General features: G+C 43.6%; 1 protein-coding gene across 1 annotated transcript in view; it reads right to left on the reverse strand.

Annotated features, from left to right (window-relative positions):
- Nucleotides 1-1,550: 1,550 nt before the first annotated feature.
- Nucleotides 1,551-26,248, reverse strand: part of SLC7A6 (solute carrier family 7 member 6) — an 82,510-nt gene continuing 57,812 nt past the window's right edge. The window contains exons 6-10 of the mRNA XM_040329113.1: nt 23,714-23,817; nt 22,707-22,803; nt 13,856-14,005; nt 11,323-11,506; nt 1,551-2,129 (exon numbers count right to left, since the gene is read on the reverse strand). Of these exons, the coding sequence (XP_040185047.1) occupies nt 2,026-2,129; nt 11,323-11,506; nt 13,856-14,005; nt 22,707-22,803; nt 23,714-23,817 (639 nt within the window). The 3' untranslated portion in view covers nt 1,551-2,025. The remainder of the gene's footprint in view (nt 2,130-11,322; nt 11,507-13,855; nt 14,006-22,706; nt 22,804-23,713; nt 23,818-26,248) is intronic.

Here is a 26,248-nt window from a genome sequence, read left to right on the forward strand (position 1 = left end):
CGACATGTCTCTTGGTTTTTTTTTTTTTTCCAGGTTCGCGGGCACCAGCGATGTATTTGGCAAAGCCCGATGACGTCACGGCACAGCTCGCTCATGCTGTTTCTTCAGGAGCTGTTTCTTTAGTGCGCATGTGCTGATGACATCGGCACATGCGGATACAGTGAATATCTTCTAAACGATGCAAGTTTCGGAGATATGCATGGTACCTACAGGTAAGCCTTATCAGGGCTCAAAATTTTAAGTCCTGAGCTACTAGCCAGGCCTCAAGGCATAGTTGCCCCGCCCAACCCCTACAATGTCCCGCCCTAGACACACCCTCATAAATCTCATGAAATGACACTTAAATGTTTTATGTAGAATTAAGTAATAAATATTAACAACTTAATCCGTTGCCCAAAAATGCAGCCTGCCCATGTCTACCAATGCAGCAAAATGTCCCCATTTTCCAGCCAGAGTTCCCCCCCTCACCCACATTGCAGCCAGAGTCCGTCGCCCCCCCCCCTCCCCCACATTGCAGCCAGAGTTCCTCACCCACATTGCAGCCAGAGTTCCTCACCCACATTGCAGCCAGAGTCCCCCCCCCCCCTCACCCACATTGCAGCCAGAGTTCTCTCCCTCCCCCCCCCCCCCCCCCCCCCGCATCCTACCTGTGCTGGGTAGAAGAGGAGCCGCCGCCGTGGGGAACATTACAGCTTTCAATTCAATAGCTGTGTGTTCCCCGCAGCACGCGTCTTATACAGCCCCTCCCCTCTTGTCCGGGAAACTTTGATAGACAGATCACCCATCCAGTCCTGGGATGGGTGATCTGCCTATCAGTTTCCCGGAGGGGAGGGGCTGTATAAGCTGCGGGGAATTGAAAGTTGTAATGTTCCCCGCAGTTTGAACGCAGCGGCGGCTCCTCCTCCTCGCTTGCCCCCCCCTCCTCCTCCCCCTCGCTTGCCCCCCCCCCCCCCCCCTGCTCCCAAGCAGACAGACAGACACTCGCCAGCCCTCAAAATTTACTCGCAAAATGCAAGTGGCAAGTGTAAATTTTGAGGGCTGGCCTTATTATAGGCTTACCTGTAGGTAAAAGTGGTAGTACAGGGTTTACAGCCACTTTAGGTCCTTCCGACACACCTAAGTCTAGTGCACACAGGGCCAAATGTTGGCTGGTTTCTATTGAACCGGCTAACATGCGACATGTATGTATGGCAGTCAAAGGCTCATGACCATTAAAAGGTCTGCCAACCGGCTCCCGATTAGCACTCTCTGCCAATGGCGGAGAACGCTGACCAGAGTGTTCTGGCAGGGGGGGGCCTTCCCCCTGTCCAAACACAATAGCTCATAATAGCTCAAAATAGTGGCCTGTATGAGGCTATCGATCGGAAGCAATTAAGAGCTTACTAAATTGACTGAATAGATGCAATTTTATTCCATTCAATCAGTTTAGTCGTATAAAGTGTTTGACTCATTGATCATGTGGATAAACAAAGTCACCATAAGGGGTAGCTGATAAATACTGGCTTTATAAAAAGGGATACCTAGTTAAAATAAGTAGTGAAACACGGGTCTACAACACTGTTAGATAGTTCCTTTATCATAGTACAAGGGTTTAACATGAAGAGCAGCAATTTTCATGTACAGAACTCAACCACAGTCCACACATCTCCTCACCCGTAACACATCTGGGTATTGGACATCTGGGTATTCATTATTTTCTAAACTTGAAGGCTGTGAAGGTTGAGTAGTTTCCCTGATGAGTAGTTGCTGGTGGATGTGGAAATGGTTTTTGGCAATTAAAAAATAAAATAAAAAAAAATACACATAAAACTGACAATAAAAAGGAGTGTAGAACACTAAAAACGTTTAAGATTTGGAACGAATGGTGTAGTTTGAGCAATGATTTGTTATTGTCCATCTTCACTGCAGCTGGGTCTCTTCGCAACAGAAACCGTCTTCAGTAAAGCAAAAAACGCTTGTCACATGAAATCGCCTTTTCTTTATAACAATGTTTTTGTTCTTTTTTTATGTTGCCAAAGTCTGTAATCATAATGGCTTCTTTGATTTTACGATTGGCTTTTTCTCTTCTACCATGTCCATCTCTGTCAAGACGCAGTTGAAAATCAGCTGGGTCCATCTTGTGAGGAAAGCTAAAAAAGCAATATAAAAAAAATAGAAGTTAAAAGGAAAAAAAAAAAAAAAAAACCCACACTTCAGACTTTGCAATTATTTCTCCAATTATACATTTAGAGCCGGTTCACACTCCCGCGGCACGACTTCAGAGGCGACCAGCAAAACGACTTCTGTATAAAAGTCAATGCAGGTCGCCCCAAGCTGCCCCCGAAGTCGTACAAGAACCTTTTTCTAAGTCGGAGTGACTTGCGTCGCTCCTATTAGAACGGTTCCATTGCATTGAATGGGACGCGACTCATCAGGCGGCTCAGCCGCCTGATGAGTCGCCCCAGTTTGAACCGGCTCTTACTGTGGCCTTTACCTTCACATCAAATATACTTGCTGTTCCCCAACTATAGACACAGAAAGTCTTACGTTTTCAGTTTATACTGCTGCCTACCAGAGCAATGGACAGTGGCAACCAATGTTTTTTTAAATAAATCTGTAGGCCGGCCCAGGATAACCCCCCTGCCTCTAATGCTTCAGTTTTGCAGCCAACATTGTGTTGACAGCATTACCATAGACAAATTAGTCATTTGCCAAAGACCTCAATTGTTTCTTGGCAAATTACTAATTTGGCAATGCAGTCATTTAAGGGGTTGAAGCTGAATATACTGTAAATCTATTGGTATCTTCCTTTGTTATGAGTACAATTTTAAGTTATCTAATTTTTCATAGATTAAGTTCCTCCGGGCCAGGTGGGAGTGATAACATTATCACCCCTCTTACAGGATTAGATGCTTTGTGTCTAATCTTATGGATTCATTATAAACTTTTTTCTCTCTGTCCACTACCATGGTGTTCCATAATGAGGGAAGTATATTATGGATAAAATGGGACTGGGTACTAAAACATGTGGGTAGTTCTATTTAAGCACCCACATATATGTAGATATGAAGTGGTCAAGTTATCATTTCCGATGGTATGGGTTGTTTTTTGCCTTATGTGGAAAGAGCGCCCTGCAAGTCCAGAGGGATGCGAGAGGAGTTTCCCCTCCCTCCCTTGGAGTTAATAAACCTTAATGCTGATTATTAATTTAATCTACATGGCGTAACCATAGTACTTTTTAAGTTGTTGATTAGGCCTATGCTATTGCCATTAACTAATTTTAATCTTATCCAACCATTAGTCTCCCTATTTCCTAAAGTTAGGATTTTAGTGCCTTGCACGTCCGGAGGGATGCGAGGGCAGTGTGCCGCTTTTATTTCTTTTGTTTTGTGCAAATGTGACTTGCTGGCGGTTTAGCCGTCTGCATTGTGGCATTTGCACTCTTATTGCCTACTGGATGTCAGATATGCATGAGGAATCGTGATGTAACTTTTAGCCTAAACGACACTGCGGCTGCTGCAGATAGATTTTTGATTTGGACCAATGAGTAGTCTTTCCGGGACTACATATTCCATCATGCACCAGTGATCGGGCACGCCCCCCTGAAGAGGTTCTATCCAACAAAACGTACGTCGGAGGCGGACCCGATCACGTGACGCGCCTTTCCCTGCTCGTGGAGCTCGTGTAGCTGTCAGCTGGGATGCCAAGCGACGCTACGAAGGTAGCGTCTCTACTGAAGTGACCCACACACCCATTGTACCGCAAGGTAGCGGTGACAGGCTCGCAGCCCCAGTGCCGGGTAGGCACCCCTACAGTAAGAGGCCATTTCGGCTGTTTTATTATTTTTTCTACTTTGTATTTTTAATAAATTTTTTGCAGAATTACACTATTGGTACCTCCATTGTTTTTTTGCATATCCTAATTGGGACGTCCTGGGATGAGGATATTATCTGCTTTCTGTCCGATGTGTATGCAGGCACAATCCTGCATAGGCTCAATTGACTAACTTTTTAACTAAAGTAGTCTACCTCTTCTGGTAAGCACATCCTTTTCTCATCAGCACAGTTATTTGGTGGTTAAGAAGACTGGAATGTGGTGGTGGTATTTTCCTTTTTTTCACTAAAAAGCAAGATTATATCAACCAAGAAGAATTTCCTTCACGTTGTGTGTACTTCGTTTATGACACATTTTTCACAAGATTTGGGACTATAATGTCATGTGTTCATGACAAAGAGACATTGTTTTGAAATCCTATATTTAATTATAGTTTTTTGTATTTAATATCAGTATGTTCTTTCACAGGATCATTGTAATTATATTTATCTACCTATCACTGAGTGGTATAACACAAGAATGTTGCACTAACATTCCCAAGAAAGTAGAAAACTGGACACGTCTGCAGCTCAAAGAGCTAGCTGAAGGACCTTGAGTCAAGCTGGCCCAGACAAACTATTTTCTAGTGTATGTTCTATTTTGCAAGTGCACCTGCTGTATAAAACTGTATTTTTAGCTACAGGCAGCATATAGCACTTGGCTCTGGCAGCAGGATGAAAACTTCCTATCACACACTCACACACACACACACACACACACACACACACACCTGGAACAAATTTGAGCCAGACTGAGCGCTGCTCAGCCATTTATAGGCAGCTTTGTTTTCATTCCTAGAATACAAAGGGTTCCTCTAATTGACTGAGGCAGAGAGGCAGGTGGATAAAATCACGAGGAAGCATGGTATTCATTCATAGAATACAAAGCTGCCTATAAACGGCTGAGCAGTGCAAAGCCAGACTCCGTTTTTGTTCTGTGAGTGGGACAGGAAGTTCTAATCCTGCTGTTGGAACACAGTGCTGTAAACTGTAACTGATACCACATAGTTTATACAGCACACCCAGAGTGCGCATCTGTTAGTGTAGCCAATAGTTCATTTGTGCCAGCTTGGCCTGCTCTCTATGGAGATGGTTCACGCATTTCCGGTGCGAATTGCACAGGAGCCCTGTGTATCTTTTTGGTCCGTTTCAGGTCCGAATTCAGCCCAAAATTTGCTGCGTGTTCTAGCGTGAAACCAGCCTAAAGCATTAACTGAGCTCTTAATTGGTGTTTCAAGTCTCCTTTCTGCATCATTTGCACTTTGTAATTTGGTTGCTTTTATTGAGTGTCCATTCAATTTAACATTCTCATCACTAGACTGTCAGATGACAATTGGATTAGGAAGAAATCAATTGCCCAAATAAAAGAACTCTTCCACCAACTGACTGCAGGAAAAAAAAAAAAAAAAAAAAAGGGATCAGTTTTAACATCCTGGCTGATCACCGTCATTCCTCATGTTAAGGCCATTGCAAAGGGTGATGCTAGAGTTTTTGCTAGAAAACATTTTAAGCAACAGCCAGTATGAATTTACATAAAGCTGAAGTTGTCAAAACAAATCTGCTTTTTGTTTGAGGAAGTAATCAAAAACAGAGACAAAAGGACTGGATGTTGATATAGTATACTGGCAATTGGCAAAAGTGTTTGACACAGTCCCCCACACATGGCCAACATGCAAGGTAAAGTCTATAGGCTTACGGCCGTGGCAGTAGGGGGCTTTACCTGGTTCCCGACCGACTCCTGTACATACAAGTCGGCAGAATGGCACGGCTGGCAAAGTAACGTATATTTATGTCACTTTGAAAATTCCCGCCGTGCGGGCGCACGCCCCTGTCAACAAGCATCTCCCCATTCTGCCTAGTGACTATGGGGTAGATTCAGAAAGGGCGTCCTAACTTTGCGGCGGCGTAGCACATCGTGTTTACACTACGCCGCCGTAAGTTAGCGAGGCAAGTACATGATTCACAAAGTACTTGCCTGCTAAGTTACGGCGGCGTAGCCTAAAGCGAGCGGGCGTAATGGCGCCTAATTCAAAATAGGCTGAGGGGGCGTGTTTTATGTTAATGGGGCTTGACCTGACGTGATTGACGTATTTTACGAACGGCGCATGCGCCGTCCGCCTACATATCCCAGTGTGCATTGCGGCAAAGTACGGTCCTATTAATTGCGACGTGGACGTAAATGACGTCCAACCCTATTCACGGACGACTTACGCAAACGACGTAAAATTTTCAAATTTCGACGCGGGAACGGCGGCCGGACTTAACATTACTATTCCAGCTATTTGATGGAATAACTTTAGGCCTGATAATGCGTTACGTAAACGGCGTATCTGTACTGCGTCGGCCGGGCGTACGTTCGTGAATAGGCATATCTACTCATTTACATATTCTACGCTGACCGCAATGGAAGCGCCACCTAGCGGTCAGCCTAAAAATTACACTTTAGGATACGACTGTGTAAGACACTTACGCCGCTCGTATCTGAGCCTAATTTAAGCGTATCTGGTTACCAGAATACGCTTAAATTAGCGCCGACGCAAATTCAGACTTAGGCTGGCGTATCTACTGATACGCCAGCCTAAGTCTCTCTGAATCTAGCTAAATGTCACTGATCGTCTGCTCCCTCTCATCGGGAGCAGCAATCAGTGACGTGTCACTCGTAGCCATGCACCCTAGTAGTTAGAATCACTCCCTAGGACACACTTAACCCCTTCTTCGACCCTAGTGGTTAACCCCTTCACTGCCAGTCACATGTATACAGTAATCAGTGCATTTTTATGTGTATAAATGTAAAATGGTGTCAAAAGTGTCCAATATGTCCGCCGTAATGTCGCAGTCACGATAAAAATCGCTGATAGCCGCCATTACTAGTAAAGAAATATATATATTAATAAAAATGCTATAAAACTATCCCCTATTTTGTAGATGCTATAACTTTTGCGCAAACCATTTATTGCGATTTTTTTACCAAAAATATATGTAGAAGAATAATATGTATCGGCCTAAACCAAGGAAAAAAAATATGTTTTTTATAGATTTTTTGGGGGTATTTATAGCAAAAAGTACCAAAATATATATATATTTTTTTTCAAAATTGTCACTCTATTTTTGTTTATAGCGCACAAAATAAAAACTGCAGAAGTGATCAAATACCACTAAAAAAAAAGCTCCATTTGTGGGGTGGGGAGAAAGGACGTCAATTTTGTTTGGGAGCCAAATTGCACGACCGCGCAATTGTCAGTTAAAGCAACGCAGTGCCGAATTGTAACGAGTGCTCTGGTCGTTGGCCAGCCAAATGGTCTGGGGGGCTAAAGTGGTTAAACCCTGCATAAGACGACTGTTGACTTTCTAATGAAAGCAAACTGGTGGCTGGATCATTTTCTGTGAATTCCAAAGTGTACCCCAAGACCATGGCAGGTGTAACTGGGTGAAGGGAAGGAAAACCAAAGAACATATGATCTCCCCAAGCTGGAATGAAGCCAAAACCGAAGTGTACTCCAGTTTCTCATGCAATTTTCCCGGGCCTGTGACGCTAAGCCAGATTAAGGCTCTGCTGCCTCTGAATGCCAGCCTCCAGGGATTTGGTTGTGTCACTGCTCTGAGCAATAAGTGCCACGCTAATCCAAAGAATTTTTTTTATTTTTTTTTTTTAAATATACAGGCCCGGATTCAGAAACGAGATACGATGGCGTATCTCCGGATACGCTGTCGTATCTCTGAGTGCGGGCCGTCGTATCTATGCGACTGATTCAGAGAATCAGTTACGCATAGATTTTCCTAAGATCCGACCGGTGTAAGTGTCTTACACTGTCGTATCTTAGGCTGCATATTTACGCTGGCCACTAGGTGGCGCTTCAGTATAGTTACGCAAGGAATTTGCTAATTAGGTATTTACGCCGATTCAGAAACGTATGTCCGGCCGACGCATTTTTTTACATTGTTAACGTTAGGCTTTTTCCGGCGTAAATTTACCCCTGCTATATGAGGCGTAGCTAATGTTAAGTATGGACGTCGTTCCTGCGCCGAATTTTGAAAATGTTACGTCGTTTGCGCAAGTCGTTCGCGAATAGGGCTGTACGTAAATTACGTTCACGTCTAAAGCAATGACGACTTGCGGCGTAATTTCGAGCATGCGCACTGGGATTTTTTCACGAACGGCGCATGCGCCGTTCATAAAATACACACAAATATGTGGGGTCACAGTGAATTAACATAAAACACGCCCACATCATCACCATTTGAATTAGGCGGGCTTACGCCGACACACATACATTAGGCCGCCGTAACTAAGAGCGCAAGTTCTTTCTGCATATGGAACTTGCGCCCTAAGTTACGGCGGCGTACCGTACCTGACATACGTTCCGGCAGATACTGCAATGTATCTGAATCCGGCCCACACCCCATGATCCCAATAATCAGAGAGGTCATGAAAGGTGCGCTCTCCTTTCCTTGTGTTCATAGGACATTTATGAGAGGCTGGCAAACAAGTTAACACTGGAGGATCCCTTTACTAACTTGCTGGTTCACGTGTTGTCTGGGGTTTTTATGACTATATGCAAGATTATGGGGGTCATAGTCTTCTTGTAAATGCCCACATGTTACACATTGATGGTGTAGATGTCACTAGAGTTTGTATGGACGGCTATGGATTTTCACTGCTGTGCAGCCAACTGTTCTTGTTGAAGGCAGAGCCATGAAGTAGCAGAAGCCCTGCCTCTACCACGATAGCTGAATTCAAATAGAGACAAACTGCAGAGCATGGCATAAGGCTTCATTAAGATGTGCAATGTCCTGCGTACAGGACGATGCACAATGACGGCACCTAAACCAGACCACGTGCAAGCAGCCTGTGAAGGCGCAAGCACTAGCTACACAGATACAGCCACATGTCAAAAATCTGACAGCCGTGCACGAGAGGTTGCACAGCCCCTCCTTCACGCTGCCCGAGTTTGGGGGCCATGCAGCATTGCTGTCAAATTCTGACATGCATCTGCAAAGATCAGCTGCAGGGACAACAGCCAGTCCCTTGCCCTCTGCATTTTGGGCACAGCTTGCATTATTCAGTTCCTCTTTAACCACTTAAAGACCGTCCCACTTACATAGACTGTGGAAGTGTGGCCCTTAAGCGCAAAATCTCCTACCGAGGCGGATCTGTCGCTACGGAGTCCTCAAACTCAGCGGGAGCTCTCTCCATTGATCTCCGCTGAGCTAGCGGATGACAAGTTCCTCTCTGCTCACTGAGCGGGGAGGGGCTTGTCGAACGCCGTTGTCTCCTATGGAGAGATTGGACAAAAGCGGACAGCATGTCCATTTTCATCAGATCTGACCCGATCCGCCATGGACGGATGGTGACGTATCGCCATACATCTGATTTTAGCGGGTCAGATGTCATTGGACATGTCACCGCTGACATCCGACGCTCCATAGACTTGCATGGAGCGCCCGTTCAGGTCCGCCAAAAAACTGACAGGCGGACCTGAACAGTCTGCCCGTGTGAAAGGGGCCTTAGGCTTTGGGGGGCCCGCACCAATCAGCGGACGCACCGTCCGCCGGGAACCTGGCTATTGTTCGGAGAGAGGCGGTCTGCCTATGTAAACAAAGCAGACCACCATTCTGCCAGAGGGGAAAATTTAGATCTCGTGTTGAAACATGGATTTCTGTTTTCCTTTATTCAAAGCAAACCCCGCCCCCCCCCATAGTTAGAAAGCACTCATAGGAAACCCCCGGTAACCCTTTCCCTGCCAGTGACCATGCATTTTTTTTTTTAGCACCGATCGCTGTATTGATGTCACTGCTACCCAAAAAGTGTCACTTAGTGTCAGATTTGTCTGCTGCAATGTCGCAGTCCTGCTAAAAATTGCTGATCGCCGCCATTACTGGCAGAAACAATGATAAAGTCTATAAATCTATCCCATAGTTTGTAGACGCTACAACGTTTGCACAAACCAATGAATATACACTTATTAGGATTTGTTTTACCAAAAACATGTAGCAGAATACATATTGGCCTAAATTGATGAAGAAATTCGATTTTTTACATTTTTTTTTTTTATTGGCTATGTTTTAGAAAAAAAAACTATTGTTTTTTTTGTTTTGTTTTTTAAATTGTCGCTTTTTGTTTATAGAAAAAAATAAAAACCGCAGAGGTGATCAAATACCACCAAAAAAAGCTCCATTTGTGAAAAAAAGAAAAAAAAAAAAAAAAGAAAGAAAGGGACATCAACTTCATTTGGTTACAGCGTTTGTCAGTTAAAGCAACGCTGTGCTGTATTGGAAAAAATGGCCTCGTCAGGGAGGGGGTAAAACCTTCCGGAGCTGAAGTGGTTAAAGACCAATTTTGAGTGATTATAGTTTAAAGCAGTGGTCTCAAAGTACCGGCCCGCGGGCCATTTGCGGCCCGCGGACCAGTTATAAATGGCCCGCAGTCAGGGTGGAAGTGGGGGGAGCAAAGAGTAAAAAAAAAAAAAAAAAAAATTTTTTTTTTTTGAGCTGGTGCTATCTGGTGGTGAGCCGTTGGTATTACAAGTTATTACCACCAGATGTGAGCTGGCGCCATCTGGTGGTGGCCGTTGGTATTACAAGTTAAGCATTACAAGTTAAACAGCAATTCTAATGTCATTTTACACTATTTTCACTGCCATCTTCTTCCCTCTAGTTAGAACCCCCAAACATTATATATATTTTTTATCCTAACACCCCAGAGAATAAAATGGCGATCGTTGCAATACTTTCTGTTACGCCGTATTTGCACAGCGGTCTTACAAGCGCACTTTTTTGGGAAAAAATTTCACCTTTTTTAATAAAAAAATAAGACAACAGTAAAGTTATCCCCATTTTTTTTTAATATTATGAAAGATAATGTTACGCTGAGTAAATTCATACCCAACATGTCACGCTTCAAAATTGCGTCCGCTTGTGGAATGCCGACAAACTTTTTTACCCTTTAAAATCTTCATAGGTGACGTTTAAAAAACTCTACAGGTTGCATGTTTTGAGTTACAGAGGAGGTCTAGTGCTAGAATTATTGCTCTCGCTCTACCAATCGCAGCGATACCTTACATGTGTGGTTTGAACACTGTTTACATATGCGGGCGCAGCTCGCGTATGTGTTCGCTTCTGCGCGGAAGCCCGTCGGGACGGGGTGCGTTTGCTGGCTCCTAGATTCCAAGCAAATTTGTCAAACCCTGCCTTACACCAGTGCTGGTGGTAATAATGCGCTCGCTGACACCAGTGCTGGGGGTTAATAATGTGCTCGCTGACACCAGTACTGTTGTTTTTGAAGTTTGAAAGTTTGCATGCGGCCCCCCATGGCATATGAAAACTTGTCTTGTGGCCCTCAGGTAATTTGAGACCCCTGGTTTAAAGCATTCCTAAAAGTTGCATTTGATCCAATCAGGTTTCATGTTAGTTTAGCAATAAAATGAAAATAAGCACTTTATGAAACACACTATTCCTTCTTATTGTTACTTACCAAATAATTTGCCAACAAACGGTGGCCTTTTAGACTCTGGAAGATAAACTCCCATGAAATAGACAGGGACACCAGAAAGAGCAATCCCTATTCCAATGAGCGAGTTCACTGTATCACTGTACAATGGGACTGCGATGAGGAACACTGTACACAAGCAAAATGTGATTGGAAAGAAGAGACTAAGCTGAAAAGGAAAAAAAAAAGAAAAAAATATTGGAAAAACATTAATCATTATCAAAAAAGTAAAATAAAAAATACAGGTAATTTAACCAAATACAAAATTCCCATTGTAACCCAGACAGGGATCGGTATCATTTCTAGTGTGTCTGGCAGGATTGTAAACTGAACCTAAAGTGGAACTTCCTCCCCAAAAAATAATAAAAAAATAAAAATCCATGTTGTACACAACATGCCAATGTCAAAGCATCCAAGTGAAATACTCAATACTCAAGTTTAATTACAATGCACGTTTTGGAGGCACTGGTGATACACAGCCGTGGCCAAAAGTTTTGAGAATGACAAACTACATTTTCACAAAGTCTGCTGCTTCAGTGTTTTTAGATCTTTTTGTCAGATCTTACCATGATATACTTTCAAGCATTTCTGAAGAAGTGTCAATAGATTTTATCGACAATTACAATACGTTTATGCAAAGAGTCAACATTTGCAGTGTTGACCCTTCTTTTTTAAGGTCCCTTTCAGACGGACGGATAGAATGGTGCTTTAAGCTGTGGATTTTACCGCAGCTAGAAGCACACAATGCTTTCCTATGACATCATTCACACACTACGGTTACCTGCAGTGTTTTTCCCCGCGGTTTTGTGCGGATAGAAAAAAATAGAACTGGATGCGTCCAGCTGCGAAATCCCGCAGCTATCGGCACATAACCGCAGGTAACCGCAGTGCACTGTGTCAGCTGCGTTTGGTATGAATCTCGAGGGGGAACTCTACGCCAAATTTCAACTAAAAAACCGGCATGGGTCCCCCCCTACGGGAGCATACTAGGCCCTTGGGTCTGCCATGGATTTTAAGGAGACACCCCCTGCGCCGAAAAACTGGCGTGGGGGGTCCCCCCAAAATCCATACCAGACCCGTATCAGAGCAGCAGCCCAGCCGGTCAGGAATGGGGTGGGGGACGAGCGAGCGCCCCCCCCCCTCCTTAACCGTGGCAGGCCGCATGCCCTCAACATGGGGGTAGGTGCTTTGGGGCGCCCTGTGGCCCCCCCCACCCCAAAGCACCCTGTCCCCATGTTGATGAGGACAGGGCCTCTTTCCGACAACCCTGGCCGTTGGTTGTCGGGGTCTGCGGGAAGGGAGCTTATTGGAATCTGGGAGCACCCTTTAATAAGGGGGCCCCCAGATGCCGGCCCCCCACCCTAGGTGAATGAGTATGGGGTACATCGTACTCCTAGTCATTCACCTAGGATAGCGCAGCGAAAGGGATTTCCCCATCAACACTGACTGTGTTGATGAGAGAAAGCGAACAATTTTCTTTCCTTCAATCCGTGGTTGAAGGAAAGAAAATTGCATAGTGTATGGCCGGCCTAACTCTTCTTTTCATCTGGATTTTAAAGCTGTCAGACTTGCTTTAGGCCCCTTTCACACTGTGGCGGGAGGTGCGGTGGCGGTATAGCGGCGCTATTTTTAGTGGCGCTATACCGTCAGAATTGCAGCGTATTCGGCCGCTAGCGATGCGGCTTTAACCCCCGCTAGCGGCTGAAAAAGGGTCAATACCGCCGGCAATGCGCCTCTGCACAGGCACATTGCCGGCGGTATAGCCGTGGTTTCCCATTGCCTTCAATGGGAAGGAGCGGTAAACACACCGCTCTTCTCACCGCTCCAAAGATGCGGCTAGCAGGACTTTTGGAGCGGTCCTGCTAGCGCACCGCTCCAGTGTGAAAAAGCCCTCGGGCTGGAGCGGTGCGCTAGCAGGACCGCTCCAAAAGTCCTGCTAGCTGCATCTTTGGAGCGGTGTGTTTACCGCTCCTTCCCATTGAAAGCATCCGCTGTCTAGGGTCAGTTTGCAGGCGCTATTTTTAGCACAACAGCGCCTGTAAACCGCCCCAGTGTGAAAGGTGCCTTAACCTCTTGAGCTCCAGCATGATAATTAAACAGTACTTGGATCAAGGACTTTTTAAAAACACACTCCCAGCTACTGTGTGTACTTGTGTTAAGCTGTCAGCTGGAAATTATTCCAGCAGCTGTGAAGGCACCCGATTACTTGCACAACCACTGCAGTATGCCGACTTCCATCCCGCCATGTATCCCATCCCCAGCTCTACTGTCCCACCTGCGGACCCAGGGCAGGGTAACGCTAGGGAAGCTCAGAAAATGTCCATTCGCTGATCCTCCCACCGGGGAACCAGGAAGTGACATGTTTCATGTCATTTGGGGAAATTATTGCCATAAAAGTGTCTGCAGCTGCACACAAAACATTCGGGCATTTTAACACAATACCAATAAATAACGACTGTCATTTAATCTACTACAAATGATGCAGTTCCTGGACCTATATCATAACGTTATCACTTACCTTAATAGGTCTCGGCATGTCGGGCCGCTTCCAGCGCAGATAGATTTGTCCAGCAATGGACAATCCAACGAAAAACCAGTAACTGAAGCTGTAGTAATTTATCAGCTGGAAGACATCTTTCACAGACAGGTATACAAGGGTAGCAGCACACTGCAAAAGGGAATACCATCATTAAATCTATATTACAGCTCTAGCTATTCTCAATTTTACCCCGATAAATGAAAGAATTTTAAATCAGCAAGAGACAGATCATTCATTGTACAAAATGAAGAGCGTTTCCCCCAACAAAGAAAAAAAAAAAAGTAAGCACAACTTTATTAGGCTGTACGAGTTCATACAGACAGGTATACAATTCAGACAGACTTCAAGTGACGCTAAACGCTGGTTTAAAAAATAAATAAATAAATATTAAGGGCCAGATCCACAAAAGGGATACGCCGTTGTATCCCTGTTTCTATCTATGCGACTGATTCATAGAATCAGTTACGCATAGATATTCCTAAGATCCGGCAGGTGTAATAGTTTTACACTGTCGGATCTTAGGATGCAGTACCTCGGCCGCCGCTGGGGGCATTTCTCATCGAAACTCCACGTTGGGTATGCAAATTAGCACTTACGGAGATCCACGAAGCGGTTTCCCTTTGTGAAGTCTCCGTAAGTTGTTAGTTTGCAAACGCAAAATTAGGGCTGCTTTTACAAAGTGTAAAGTTAGTACACCATGTAAAAGTAGACCCTTCTTTCCCGCGACGCTGTCAAATTTTTTTTTTAATTTTTTTTTTTTCCCGCCGCATCTCTTTTTTTTCCCGACGCAACTTTTTTTAGCCGGCGCGATTCACAAAACTCGGCGTAACGTAACTTCGCGCAAAGCACGTCGGGAAAATCGCGTCGGGAGCATGCGCAGTACGTCCGGCGCGGGAGCGCGCCTAATTTAAATCTGACTCGCCCCATTAGATTGGGAACGCCTTGCGCCGGACAGATTTAAGTTACACACCCGAAAATTTCTAGGTAAGTGCTTTGTGGATCAGGCACTTAGGTAGAAATTTTGCGGCGGTGTAACTTAAATAGGAAGATTTAAGTTAAGCCCGCTGACTGTGGATCTGGCCCCATATATTCAACTCAAAAACGTCCTGTTGCTCTTACATGCCTCCAACTCTCCAAATTCCTTTTTTTTGTATTGCTACCGTGATTCAACAATAAATTACAGGACCACCAAGTAATGGTTATGTATGGATTCATTTTGCAGAATAAGGATGTCATTTAGAGTCACTTTAACCATCAGATCTGATGTTTCAGGCCTGCAGAGACAACTAGTGATAACGTGGTCGGCTGAAACCACAGCTGGGACACGCAGGCATCAAAACATACTTCCAAGTAATTCCAGCAAGAGAGAAAATATCCGATTCACCAGAGGGGATAGGAGTAACTATAGTGAATCTTGATGGTCATGTCTCTAAAGAAAAGCTGAACCGAGAGAAAACAAGGGGGCTGACATTGCCGACTTGCTACTTAGTTGGTTGTTACACTTTTGACATGACATGGAACAAGCATGCAGCTAGAGAAGTCAGAGCAAATTAACGGCTAATCAGTGTACTTTTTCTAATGCAGTTACCCAGAGTATTGGAGCAAGACAGTCAGGCAGCAAGCATGTTCAAAATGAGAAGAGAATGCAGTGCTAAAATATTAAGGAAGAATAAAGTGAAAAAGAAAAAAAAGTGAAAAACTAAAGCAGAGTCCCATTAAATAAGAAAATCCATAGGTGTCTGTTTAAAGTCCATCCATGGAAATAGGGGATGAAACAGTGAATATGATCTTCACACACAATATATATATATATATAGCATCTGACCCTGCACACCCAAGGTGATCTAATAATCTGCCTACCAGAGTATTGCACTTACAATAGAAAAGTTAATCAGCCAGCGAATCATTCAATATGGATGTGTGGAAATTGCAGTGTCTCCATAAGCCGCATTCTACTTCCTGCATTAAAAGGAGGCTCCGCGCCTCCTTCACCGCTGAAGAAGTCCCAGCCCATAGAGGACGCAACGCGTACGGAAGGAGCATTGTGACGTCACCCGCGGCTATCACTTTGCTCAATATACACGCTGTATACATCGGCACCGATCGTGGTGCCTTCATTGTGAGTGTTTTTTATCTTTTATTACGATTAAATCGGAGAGCACTATGTTTTGGCATTGGGATGACCCATCGGTTTCTCTGCGACGTCTCTACTACTGCTAGATTTGCTGATATTTACACATAAAGCGCATTTGACCCTCCATAATCAAAGGGTCCAGGTGGTGAGGTGAGAGGCCATTTCATGTGGTGGTGGATGTGTGTCTAGCACGTGTGAAGTTACCTACACAGTCATCTGTCTGTCTACATTGGCACTCACTGGAGGTGTACTGCGATTTTATGGACTTTCTATTCATCTTTTATTATTTTATTTGAGCGCTGCACCATCTGTATTTGTTTCTCTACAGGGATTTTGTGATTATTGACCCTGGTGTTCAGCTGCTATACAGGGGTTCATTTGTCATTTCTGCGCGGATTTATTTTTCTTTTTAAAAGGAAGTAGATGTCCACCGTCTCGGGAAGAAAAAAAACATAACGTCAGAGGCTCCACCCTACGCGTGGACAGGCGTTCTTTGATACAGGAAGTAGAGTGCGGCTTATGGAGACACTGCGATTTCCACACATCCAAATTGAATGATTCGATGGCTGATGAACTTTTCTATTGTAAGTACAATACTTATTTTTTATTAAATTGATCCACATTTTTGACATACTACACTATGGGAGTTTTTTCTTTCATATTTATGAGCACCATGATCCACTAGCCGGCCACACTAGGAATCACTTCTTGGAAGCTCCGAACACTACCTAGGTTTTGGGGAGACCGCTAAATCCCTGTTCTGGGCAAGACTGCTGAGGCATTCATCGTCATCTGGTAAGCAGATTATTGGATCACCTTGGGTGTGCGGAGCCGGATGCGCCATATTGTGTGTGAAGGTTATAGTCACCGTTTCATCCCCTATTTCCATGGATGGACTCTAGACACCTATGGATTTTCTTATGTGATTGGACTCTGCTTGAGTTTTTCTTTTGTCTTTTTCACTTTGATAATTTTTATTCTTCATTAATAATATTTTAGCGCTGCATTCACTTTTTATATATCTTGTTTGAAGTACTGGACTTTTTGATGCTGGCTGATTTTCTTTTGCCACTATTAGGCCACGTACACACGATCGGTTAACCAGAGGACAACGGTCTGAAGGACCGCCTTCATCGGTCAAAACCGATCGTGTGTGGGCCCCATAGGTTATTTATCCATCGGTTAAAAAAAAAGCCAACTTGCTTTAAAATTTGCCGGTTGGATTGATAACCGATAGGTCAAAACCGATAGTTAGTATGCAAAACCATCGGTTAAAAATCCATGCATGCTCAGAATCAAGTCGACGCATGCTTGAAAGCATTGAACTTTGTTTTTTTTTTCAGCACGTCGTTGTGTTTTACGTCACCGCATTCTGACACGATCGGTTATTTAACCTATGGTGTGTAGGCGCAACGGACCATCAGTCAGCTTCATCGGTTAACCTATGACAACGGTCCTTCAGATCGTTCTCATCGGTTTGACCGATCGTATGTACGAGGCCTTATGCCGCGTACACACCATCACTTTATGTGATGAAAAAAAATGAAGTTTTTAAAAACGTCACTTTAATTGACTGTGTGTGGGGGAAAACGTCGTTTTATGTCTTCTAAAAAACGGCCAAAAAAAATTGAAGCATGCTTCAATTTTATGTGTCGTTTTTCAAAACGTCAACTTTTACTTCACAGAAATTGACCGTGTGTAGCAAAAACGTCGTTTAAAACGACGTTTTTTCATCCGCACATGCCCAGAAGCTACTTATGAAGCGAGCTTCAATGGAAAAACGTGGTGGAACGTAACCTCGCTTTGCTAGAACATTGTGAGAAAACGATGGTGTGTAGGCAACTTCGTCTTTGAAAATTGAAGTTTCAAAAACGTCATTTTTTACTTCACAGAAAATGTCGTTTTTTTTCATCACATAAAGTGATGGTGTGTATGCGGCATTACTCGTTTGTTTGTTTCTTTGCGGTCCAATTTTTTATAATTTTTCACCACTTGTTCTAGCTCAGCGTTGGCCTTTGGGCTCTTTTTGTCTTTTAAATGTTCAAAATTAGACTTGGGCAATGGCTACCACATATTTTCTCTCTTTAAAACTTGAAATGAAGGAATTACTAAGCTTGTAGAAGAGTTGGCTTTCAAGCAGCCAGTATATAATGACTGTTCGGTAGGAAACTATATAAATAATAGATGAGAACACAGACAATCAATGTGATGGCCTCGATGTCCTAGGCTAGAGGAACAACAACACAGCAGAATACATAAAAATTAAGTGAAAAGCTAGGCAAGATTGCATAGTCAAAGCGGCTAAATCTTAGCAAGTAGGAGATCCTCAAAGGGTACAGAATAAAAAGTAGACCACAGTTAGAAAAAAATGGAAATGGGAGGAGAGCAAACAGACAAGACAAAGGGATGGGAAACAAAGGTTTCCTGATGTTTAATGACCTATTTCTTGCCTGGTTTTTCTGACATTTATGTTTTGATGCATTTTGTATACATTTTAAATTAGTTTCTTTTTGACCCGTGGCCAAAAAAGCATGGCTACAGTGAAGTAGGCACCCAAAGCCTGGCATTTGTTGATGACAGAAAAGGTAGGGGTTAAATTAGAGCTGCACGATTAATCGCGGAGAGAATCGCAATCTCAATTCTCCCCGCGGGATGACCCGCGATTCTTCTGTGTTCACCGCTGGTCCACATAACCAGCGTGGAACGTAAATGGCGCCGATATCTGAACCGATGTCAGCAGCCTGCGCCGCTGGATAGATGCCTGGGCTTCTCTCACAGTTCTGTACAACAGTAGTTTGTATCCATGCGCCACCCAGTGGTTGCCGGCGGTACTGCTTCTGATGTATAAAAAAAAAAAAAAAAAAAAGAGACCAGTGATATGTCTATAATGTTAAAGACCATATAACTCCTATGAAAAAAAGCAGAATCAAAGTTTGATTCTGTTTTTTTCATAGAAGTAAGGCTGGGTTCACACTACGGTTTTCCCGTCCGTCAGCCACATACGATTTATATGAAAAACCGTATGCGGCTGAAACGGACGGGAACGTATGGCACCGCACATATGTGCGTTTTCCATTAACATTAATGTTAAAGGAAAACGTATGCGTTTGCCATACTGTTTTAAAAACGACCGCAAAACCGTGGTTGAACACGGTTTTGCGTACGTTTAAAAAACGTTTTGCCAGCAAATCGTACGCACCCGGATGCATCTGAGTGCATACGATTTGCAATGCATTGTCTATCTCTACGTTTTCCCGTCCGGGCCCGTACGTTTTCAATACTGAAATCGTATGCGGCTGACGGACGGGAAAACCGTAGTGTGAACCCAGCCTTATATGATCTTTAACATTATAAACATATCACTGGTCTCTTTTTTTATATATTCATATTTTCAGATAAATCACAGGTTTATTTATTCATTTTTTTTGGGGGGGGGGGGGGGGTTCTGGCATTCAGTTTTTGGGAATCGTGCGTGATCTTTAGTCTAAGCAAAAGAATCGTGATTCTCATTTTGACCAGAATCGTGCAGCTCTAGGTTAAATTATGAAGTGATAATGGACACATACAGGGAAGGGTTTGTTATTCCTTGAGATCTTTCAACATTCTGCAAAATCTTTGCATTTGATGTTGAATTGCACATGTAGTTCAGCAACATGGCAGCTCCCTTCAAAGGCACAAGTAAAGCCTGGGCGTAAAATGAAGGATGGATGGCCGCACTCCAAACCAAACAGGTTGTCTTTATTTAAACGAACAGCAAAACATACCAGATCACAGCAACAGAAACAGGAGGATAACCGACGTTTCGCACTGACTTAGTGCTTATTCATGGCACTTTTATTAAGGACATTTACCTGTCCTAGCCGCCCGCGATGTCGGCTTCCTGAGGCAGATCCCTCGATCGTGGCAGGTCCCGGTGCCGCCATCCTCATTAAGGGAAACAGGCAGTGGAGCCTTGCAGCTTCACTGCCCGTTTCCTACTGCACATGCACAAGACTCAAGGCGCTGTATGAATATGAATGGGCAGCTGCTCTCTGGGATACACACAGTTCCCAGAAGGCATCGCACCCCATTCCCCAGAAGACAACGCAAGAATGAAGACCAGCCGTGGACTAGGAAGAGGCAGATTAGGAAGATCCGCCTATAAACGCAATTTCTGGTACGTAAAGAATTTTTTTTTCCTTTTCTATTTTTTTTTTGTAGCATTTTGGTGTAATTTTTTGTTTTAGGGTGGACCTCCACTTTATTGTGTCCCTGTCACCCATCCTGAAGCATTGAAAAGGTTATGTACTGCAAGGTGCCTCCTTATACATTTATTGACCTATTTTGTGACCCTTTATTCATTATTAACTTTGTTTTTAAGGCAAAATTTATACTCAAGGTTGCCTGGCACAAAAAAGGTGTCTGAAACACATTTTTGCTCCCCCACCCTTAAGCTGCAAAAGCAGCCAGATGGGTTAGAATACTTGCCACATTTTCAATGCTTTGCTTTTTCAATGCGCAACAAGAATTATCCCCCTACATGCGACCGTTTCAAGTGAACAAGGTCATGTAAAAAAATCACCTTGCAATGTGGTCGCATCAGTGTTGCCGGCTTTTAGAACTCAAAGTAGGAAGCAACAGACTATAGATCACCTCCTCACCGCCTGTCAAACGCTCTCAGAGAGTCCGCTCTTCAAACGAGCCCTAATGGCCCGCATACACGAACCGAAAATCATCCGAAAAATAACAGTTTTGAAGCAATCGTACGATAATCTGATCGTTAGTACACAGCTTTCTAGAGCCGATCGTGACAGTTCATCAAATATTATCCGATCGGACAAGCATGAAGACTTCTTGTACGATAGCAGATCGTACAATTTTAGTTTAATCAGTACAGTTGTTGTCTGAAAATACAATACAAATACACTGCAACACATGACATCACTTCTGAATTTGTATTCTGTCGTACGAGAATTTTCGTAACTTTATTAAAGTATATGATTTCTACTTGCGACTAGCAAGGGAAAAAAAAGATGGACACAGATCTGTCATCCGATTTTCGCATGGTGTGTACGGGGCTTCAGGGCTTGACCTTTAGGCTGCATTCACACCTGAGCATTTTGTCGCCTGAAGAGCGACGCTCAAATACGCTAGAGGGGAAAAAAATACATTATTCCCTATGGAGATGGTTCACATCTCCACGCTAATACGCCTGACGCCGAACGACTGAAGCTCAAACAAGTTCCGGACCATTTTCTGTCGTGCATATCGGCGTTTTTGAGCGTTTCCAACTTTCCATTTCCCATAGAAAGTAATGGAAACGCTCGATTCAAGCGACTAGCGCGACAACGAGCGTTTGCTACGGGCGTTTTGTCGCTTTAATCAATAGAACATTTCACCCAGGCAGAAGATTAAAAAAAATCTACCAACATAGCAACAAGTGATGAAAAAAATGATAATTTTTCCTATTGGCTAAAATAAAAAACGTCGAAGTACAAAAACGTCGGACGACGCTGTATGCAAATAAGCATGAATACGCGCGACAAAACGCCGGAAAAAACGACCGACCGACGCTCAGGTGTGAATGCAGCCTTAAGACTAATCTGTGGTCTGAAAATATGCCCCTCCACCCACCTCAAACAATGGCATTAATAGTAAATTCCAGCCAGCTACTCAGTTTAATCCAAAAAAGTGCATATCTTTATTTGCTACATGGTAAAAAACACTAAAGAGTTTTGGCCACGAAAATCTATGGTGCTGTGAGGAAGGCTGTCATGTCCGAAATGCGTTAGGCTGTTACATTTGCGTTTAACCATGCAGTGAACAAAAATGTGCACTTTATTGGATTATACCAAGTAGCTGGCTGGAATTTACGAATAATCCCGTTCTCCATCTAGAGCACTGGCCCGACCATAAGATGCCATTTTTTGCAGCTGAGCAAAGGTAACTTCTTTCCCTCACTAGAATTCCTAGAGGGTCGTCTTATTGACACGGGATGTGTGGGTAGATTTAGATCCATGGAGCCATATTTCAGTTGGTCTCTAATCACTCATTGTTTGTATGACATATGTCTTTTCTTGCAATTTCAGAGATCTCTGCAACTTCTAAGGGCCCTTTCACACATGTGGACAGTATATCCGTATTTCATTCATCAATTTTTGGATGAAATACAGACATACATGTATCCCTGAAAAAAAAGGAAAAAATTGCGCATACCTTGCAAAGAAAAAATGAAAATAGAGCAGCAACTCAAAAATGTTATACAACATAAAATGATACAAGACAGAGAATGGAGTCGCGCTGTACATGTATCCCTATGGGATAGCGGGTGTCAGCTGATGAACATCCGCTGACACCCGATCTCATCGGTCCCCCGCTATGGTCGGATTTTCCAGACGGAGGAAAATCATATTTTTCCCCATCTGTCTGCGGATCAGATCAGGTGACGACGGACAGACGGTGCGTGTTCATCCGATCCCCCCATAGGGGAGAGCGGAGATCTGACAGGGCGGTCCCTGCACAGTGTGCAGGGACCGCCCTGTCATCTGCCGATTCAGCGGGGATCAACGGAGCGATCCCCGCTGAGCAAGCGGATGAGACATGTACGGATCCTCTAGGGATCTGGACATGTGAAAGGGACCTAAGAGTTTATACAAGTTCTAGTAAAATTACTGCAGCTAAAGAAAAAGGACAAAAAAATAAACAAACAATCCTCACATTGAAGAGCAGAGCCGTCACTGGGGTGAACCGCTGTAGGTGTATTAAACATAACATATCAGGGAGGTGTCCTTCCCTCGCGCCAACAAAGAACAGCCTGTAGAAAAATGACAAAAAAGGAGGGAAGGTCGTCAGCAAAAGGATCTCTCCCATAAACCATATTCAATGCTGCTGGCTGCATGTGTAATAACGTAGCATTAACCTCAATGTAAACTAAAGTCTCATTCTTTAAAAAGGTTCATGTGATTTTCAATCTCTATAAATTTGCAGCTTTTATTAAAATGATCCCTAGCGATTTCCTGTTATAAGGCAACAACGTTCTGTCCCCGTCACATGTGTTTCCAGTACAGACTATAAGCAGCTGTGTCTATGCTCATTGTGCAAGCAGGTTCAGCCACATATATGCAACTTGAATGCGGTTCAGGCGGGTATTCCAGGCTCATTGCCTTTTACGGGAAAGCTTCTGAATCGCACGTGCCATCAGTTTTGAACACAGATTAAGAAAAAAACAGCGTGGGACCAAAATAGAATAAACGTTTTTTGTTTTTTTTAAATGGTGCGGGGGTCACCATAATCCATACCAGACCCTTATTTGAGCAGGCAGCCAGGAAAATGGGGGGGAGACAAGTGAGCACCCCCTTCTGAACCATACCAGGCGACATGCCCCCAACAACTTGGAGAGGGGGGGGGGTGTGCTCTGTAATATGTATGGATGGATTTTGGGGGGGGCCCCCAGGCCATTTAAAAGTGTGTGTGTGTGTGTGTGTGTGTGTGTGTGTGTGTGTGTTATTTGTCTTGAGCGCGATATCACCCACCCATTTTTATATTTCATGTGCAAAGTGAACACTTTATAGATATCGCTGCTTTGATTTATCACCTTAGTCTATCTTTCACCATCTACTCACAGTAGCGCGAGAGACCCACCCACATTATAGCAGTGAAGATGCCTTTTGCAATACTAGACTTTAAGACTGGTCTTTTCAAGACTATCAGCTATGGATCCAAACCTGGAGGCAGCGAGGATGGAGGAGTTCAGACCACCAAAGCAGGAAAGGGCCACAGCCAAGGGGATGGTCCAGCTAAATATGCCATACACAAGGTCAGCAAAAGTCTGCGATGGAGAAGACAAAAAGTATAAGACAGTGTGAAAAAAACATGACAAATTAAAGCAAAACATAAAGCACATATTATGTAAAAATAATCAATCTCAAACACCATCTAAAACAAAAAAAGGGGGAAAAAAATTGTTACATTATATCTTCTGGTTACTGTACAGAGAAAATAACTGATTGACAGCAATCATACAGGCTATAGCAAGTCGAAGTGGAAAATAACAGATTTCCAGGATTTTTATGGGCGTATGCCTGCCTTTGAAGCTTTAAGAATAAATAAATCACAGATGCATCACATAAGCCAGGTACCATCTGGTGCGATTTGCATGACAATGGAAATCACATTCATTTCCCGGTACAATGTTTTTATTGACACCAGATAAATTCCCACACAGGATATACATAAGCGTGAAGCACAAGACAAAAGTTCACACAAAAATACAAAGTAAAACGTGCTATAAGATATAAAATAAGATATAAAATTATAGACGAACATTGGAAATCACATTCATTTCAATGATGCCTGCTCACATCAATGCAATGCAACTGTGATGAGACTTTGGGGAAGGCTCCTGTGCTACTTTGGTGTGATGCAGTGCGATTTTGTGCCCTATATACCGTATTTAATCGGGGTATTGCCCCTCCGGCGTATAGCGTGCACCCCTAAAGTGGACCCGCTTTCCTGTAAAAAAAAACATTTTAGTACTTATAGTTTTGGTGTCTTGCGCGCCGTCCATCGGTGGACTCGTCGGGTCCGGCGTCAGTCTGCGGCTTCAGTGGTGTCCTCCTCGTCGGGTCCGGCGTCGTCCTGCGGTGTCCTCCCCGCTGAGTTTGAACCACTGCGCCGGCATATACCGAGCGCAGTACACTCGGGTATAGTCGGGCAGGCTCGGCTCCTCTCGCGGTCACGTCCTGTACGGCCAGGACGTGACTGCGAAAGGAGCCGAGCCTGCCCGAGTGTACTGCGCTCGGTATATGCCGGCGCAGTGGTTCAAACTCAGCGCAGGAAGCGGGTATCGGCGTATATCGCGCACCCACGATTTTGCCCTGCTTTTCAGGGCAAAAAAGTGCGCGGTATACGCCGATAAATACGGTACTTCAATAGAAAAGACAGATTATCGGTTTGTGTCTCTATATGGTGCCAGATCCAAAAAAGAATCAGAAGAAAACAATGGGTCCCCTGACTGGACTTTAAAGGCACAAAGGTATAAACCACATAGTGGATAGATGTTTTTGTAAAAAAGAAAAAGTATTGTTTATTATATGAATACAAAATAGAATGTATTAAAACATTGACATGGTCTGGAATGAGTATAGACTAGAATATAATTAGATTCAAAGTGTAAACAGACATCGTGATTCTTCAAAAATATACCCAACGTTTCTGAGAGATGCCTCTCTTTCCTCAGGGGTGTGGAGAAGAGTCAGCCATTGGTCTATAATGCGTATAACAGATAGTCAGCATAAACTGTACAACATTTTTTCAAAGTATATTCAATAATAGAGAAATGGTAACTTCTCAATACTCACAACTTTGAAGTTATTCCAACGACAGATCATTCCATTTATGCATTTAAAAACAAAGAAACTGAGCAACGTTGTGATCTGGGTTCACTGGTGTAGCTGAGCATGAACTAGAACTAATTCAGATATCGCCTGACCGGTACCTCATACACAGTGCTACTGGAGCCAATCTCTGCTGGGCCCTGTGACAAAAAATGTTGTACAGTTTATGCTGACTATCTGTTATACACATTATAGACAAAGGGCTGACTCTTCTCCACACCCCTGAGGAAAGAGAGGCATCTCTCAGAAACGTTGGGTATATTTTTGAAGAATCACGTCCTACAATGTCTGTTTACACTTTGAATCTAATTCTATTCTAGTCTATACTGATTCCAGACCATGTTAATGTTTAATACATTCTGTCTTGTATTCATATAATAAAAGATACTTTCTTTTTTACAAAAACCTCTATCCACTATGTGGTTTATACCTTTGTGCCTTTAAAGTCCAGTCAGAGGACCCATTGTTTTCTTCTATATACTTCAATAGAAACCCATCAAAAATGCATAGACTTGTTTTTAGATTGTAAACTCCTTGAGGGTATGGACTGATGTGAATGTACAATGTATATGTAAAACGCTGCGTAAATTGACGACGCTATACAAGTACCTGTAGTAATAATAATAATAATAATAATAATCAGGGGTTGACAAATTTGCTTGTAATCTAGGAGCCAGCTAAAAAAGTTAGGAGCCAGAAAACGCACCCCGTCCCGATGAGCTTGCGCGCAGAAGCGAACACATACGTGAGCAGCGCCTGCATATGTAAACGGTGTTCAAACCACACATGTGAGGTATCGCCGCGATTGGTAGAGCCCTCCTCTGTAACTCAAAACATGCAACCTGTCGATTTTTTTAAACGTCG

This window comes from Rana temporaria, chromosome 11, assembly GCF_905171775.1.
Source record: "Rana temporaria chromosome 11, aRanTem1.1, whole genome shotgun sequence".
Taxonomy (NCBI): domain Eukaryota; kingdom Metazoa; phylum Chordata; class Amphibia; order Anura; family Ranidae; genus Rana; species Rana temporaria.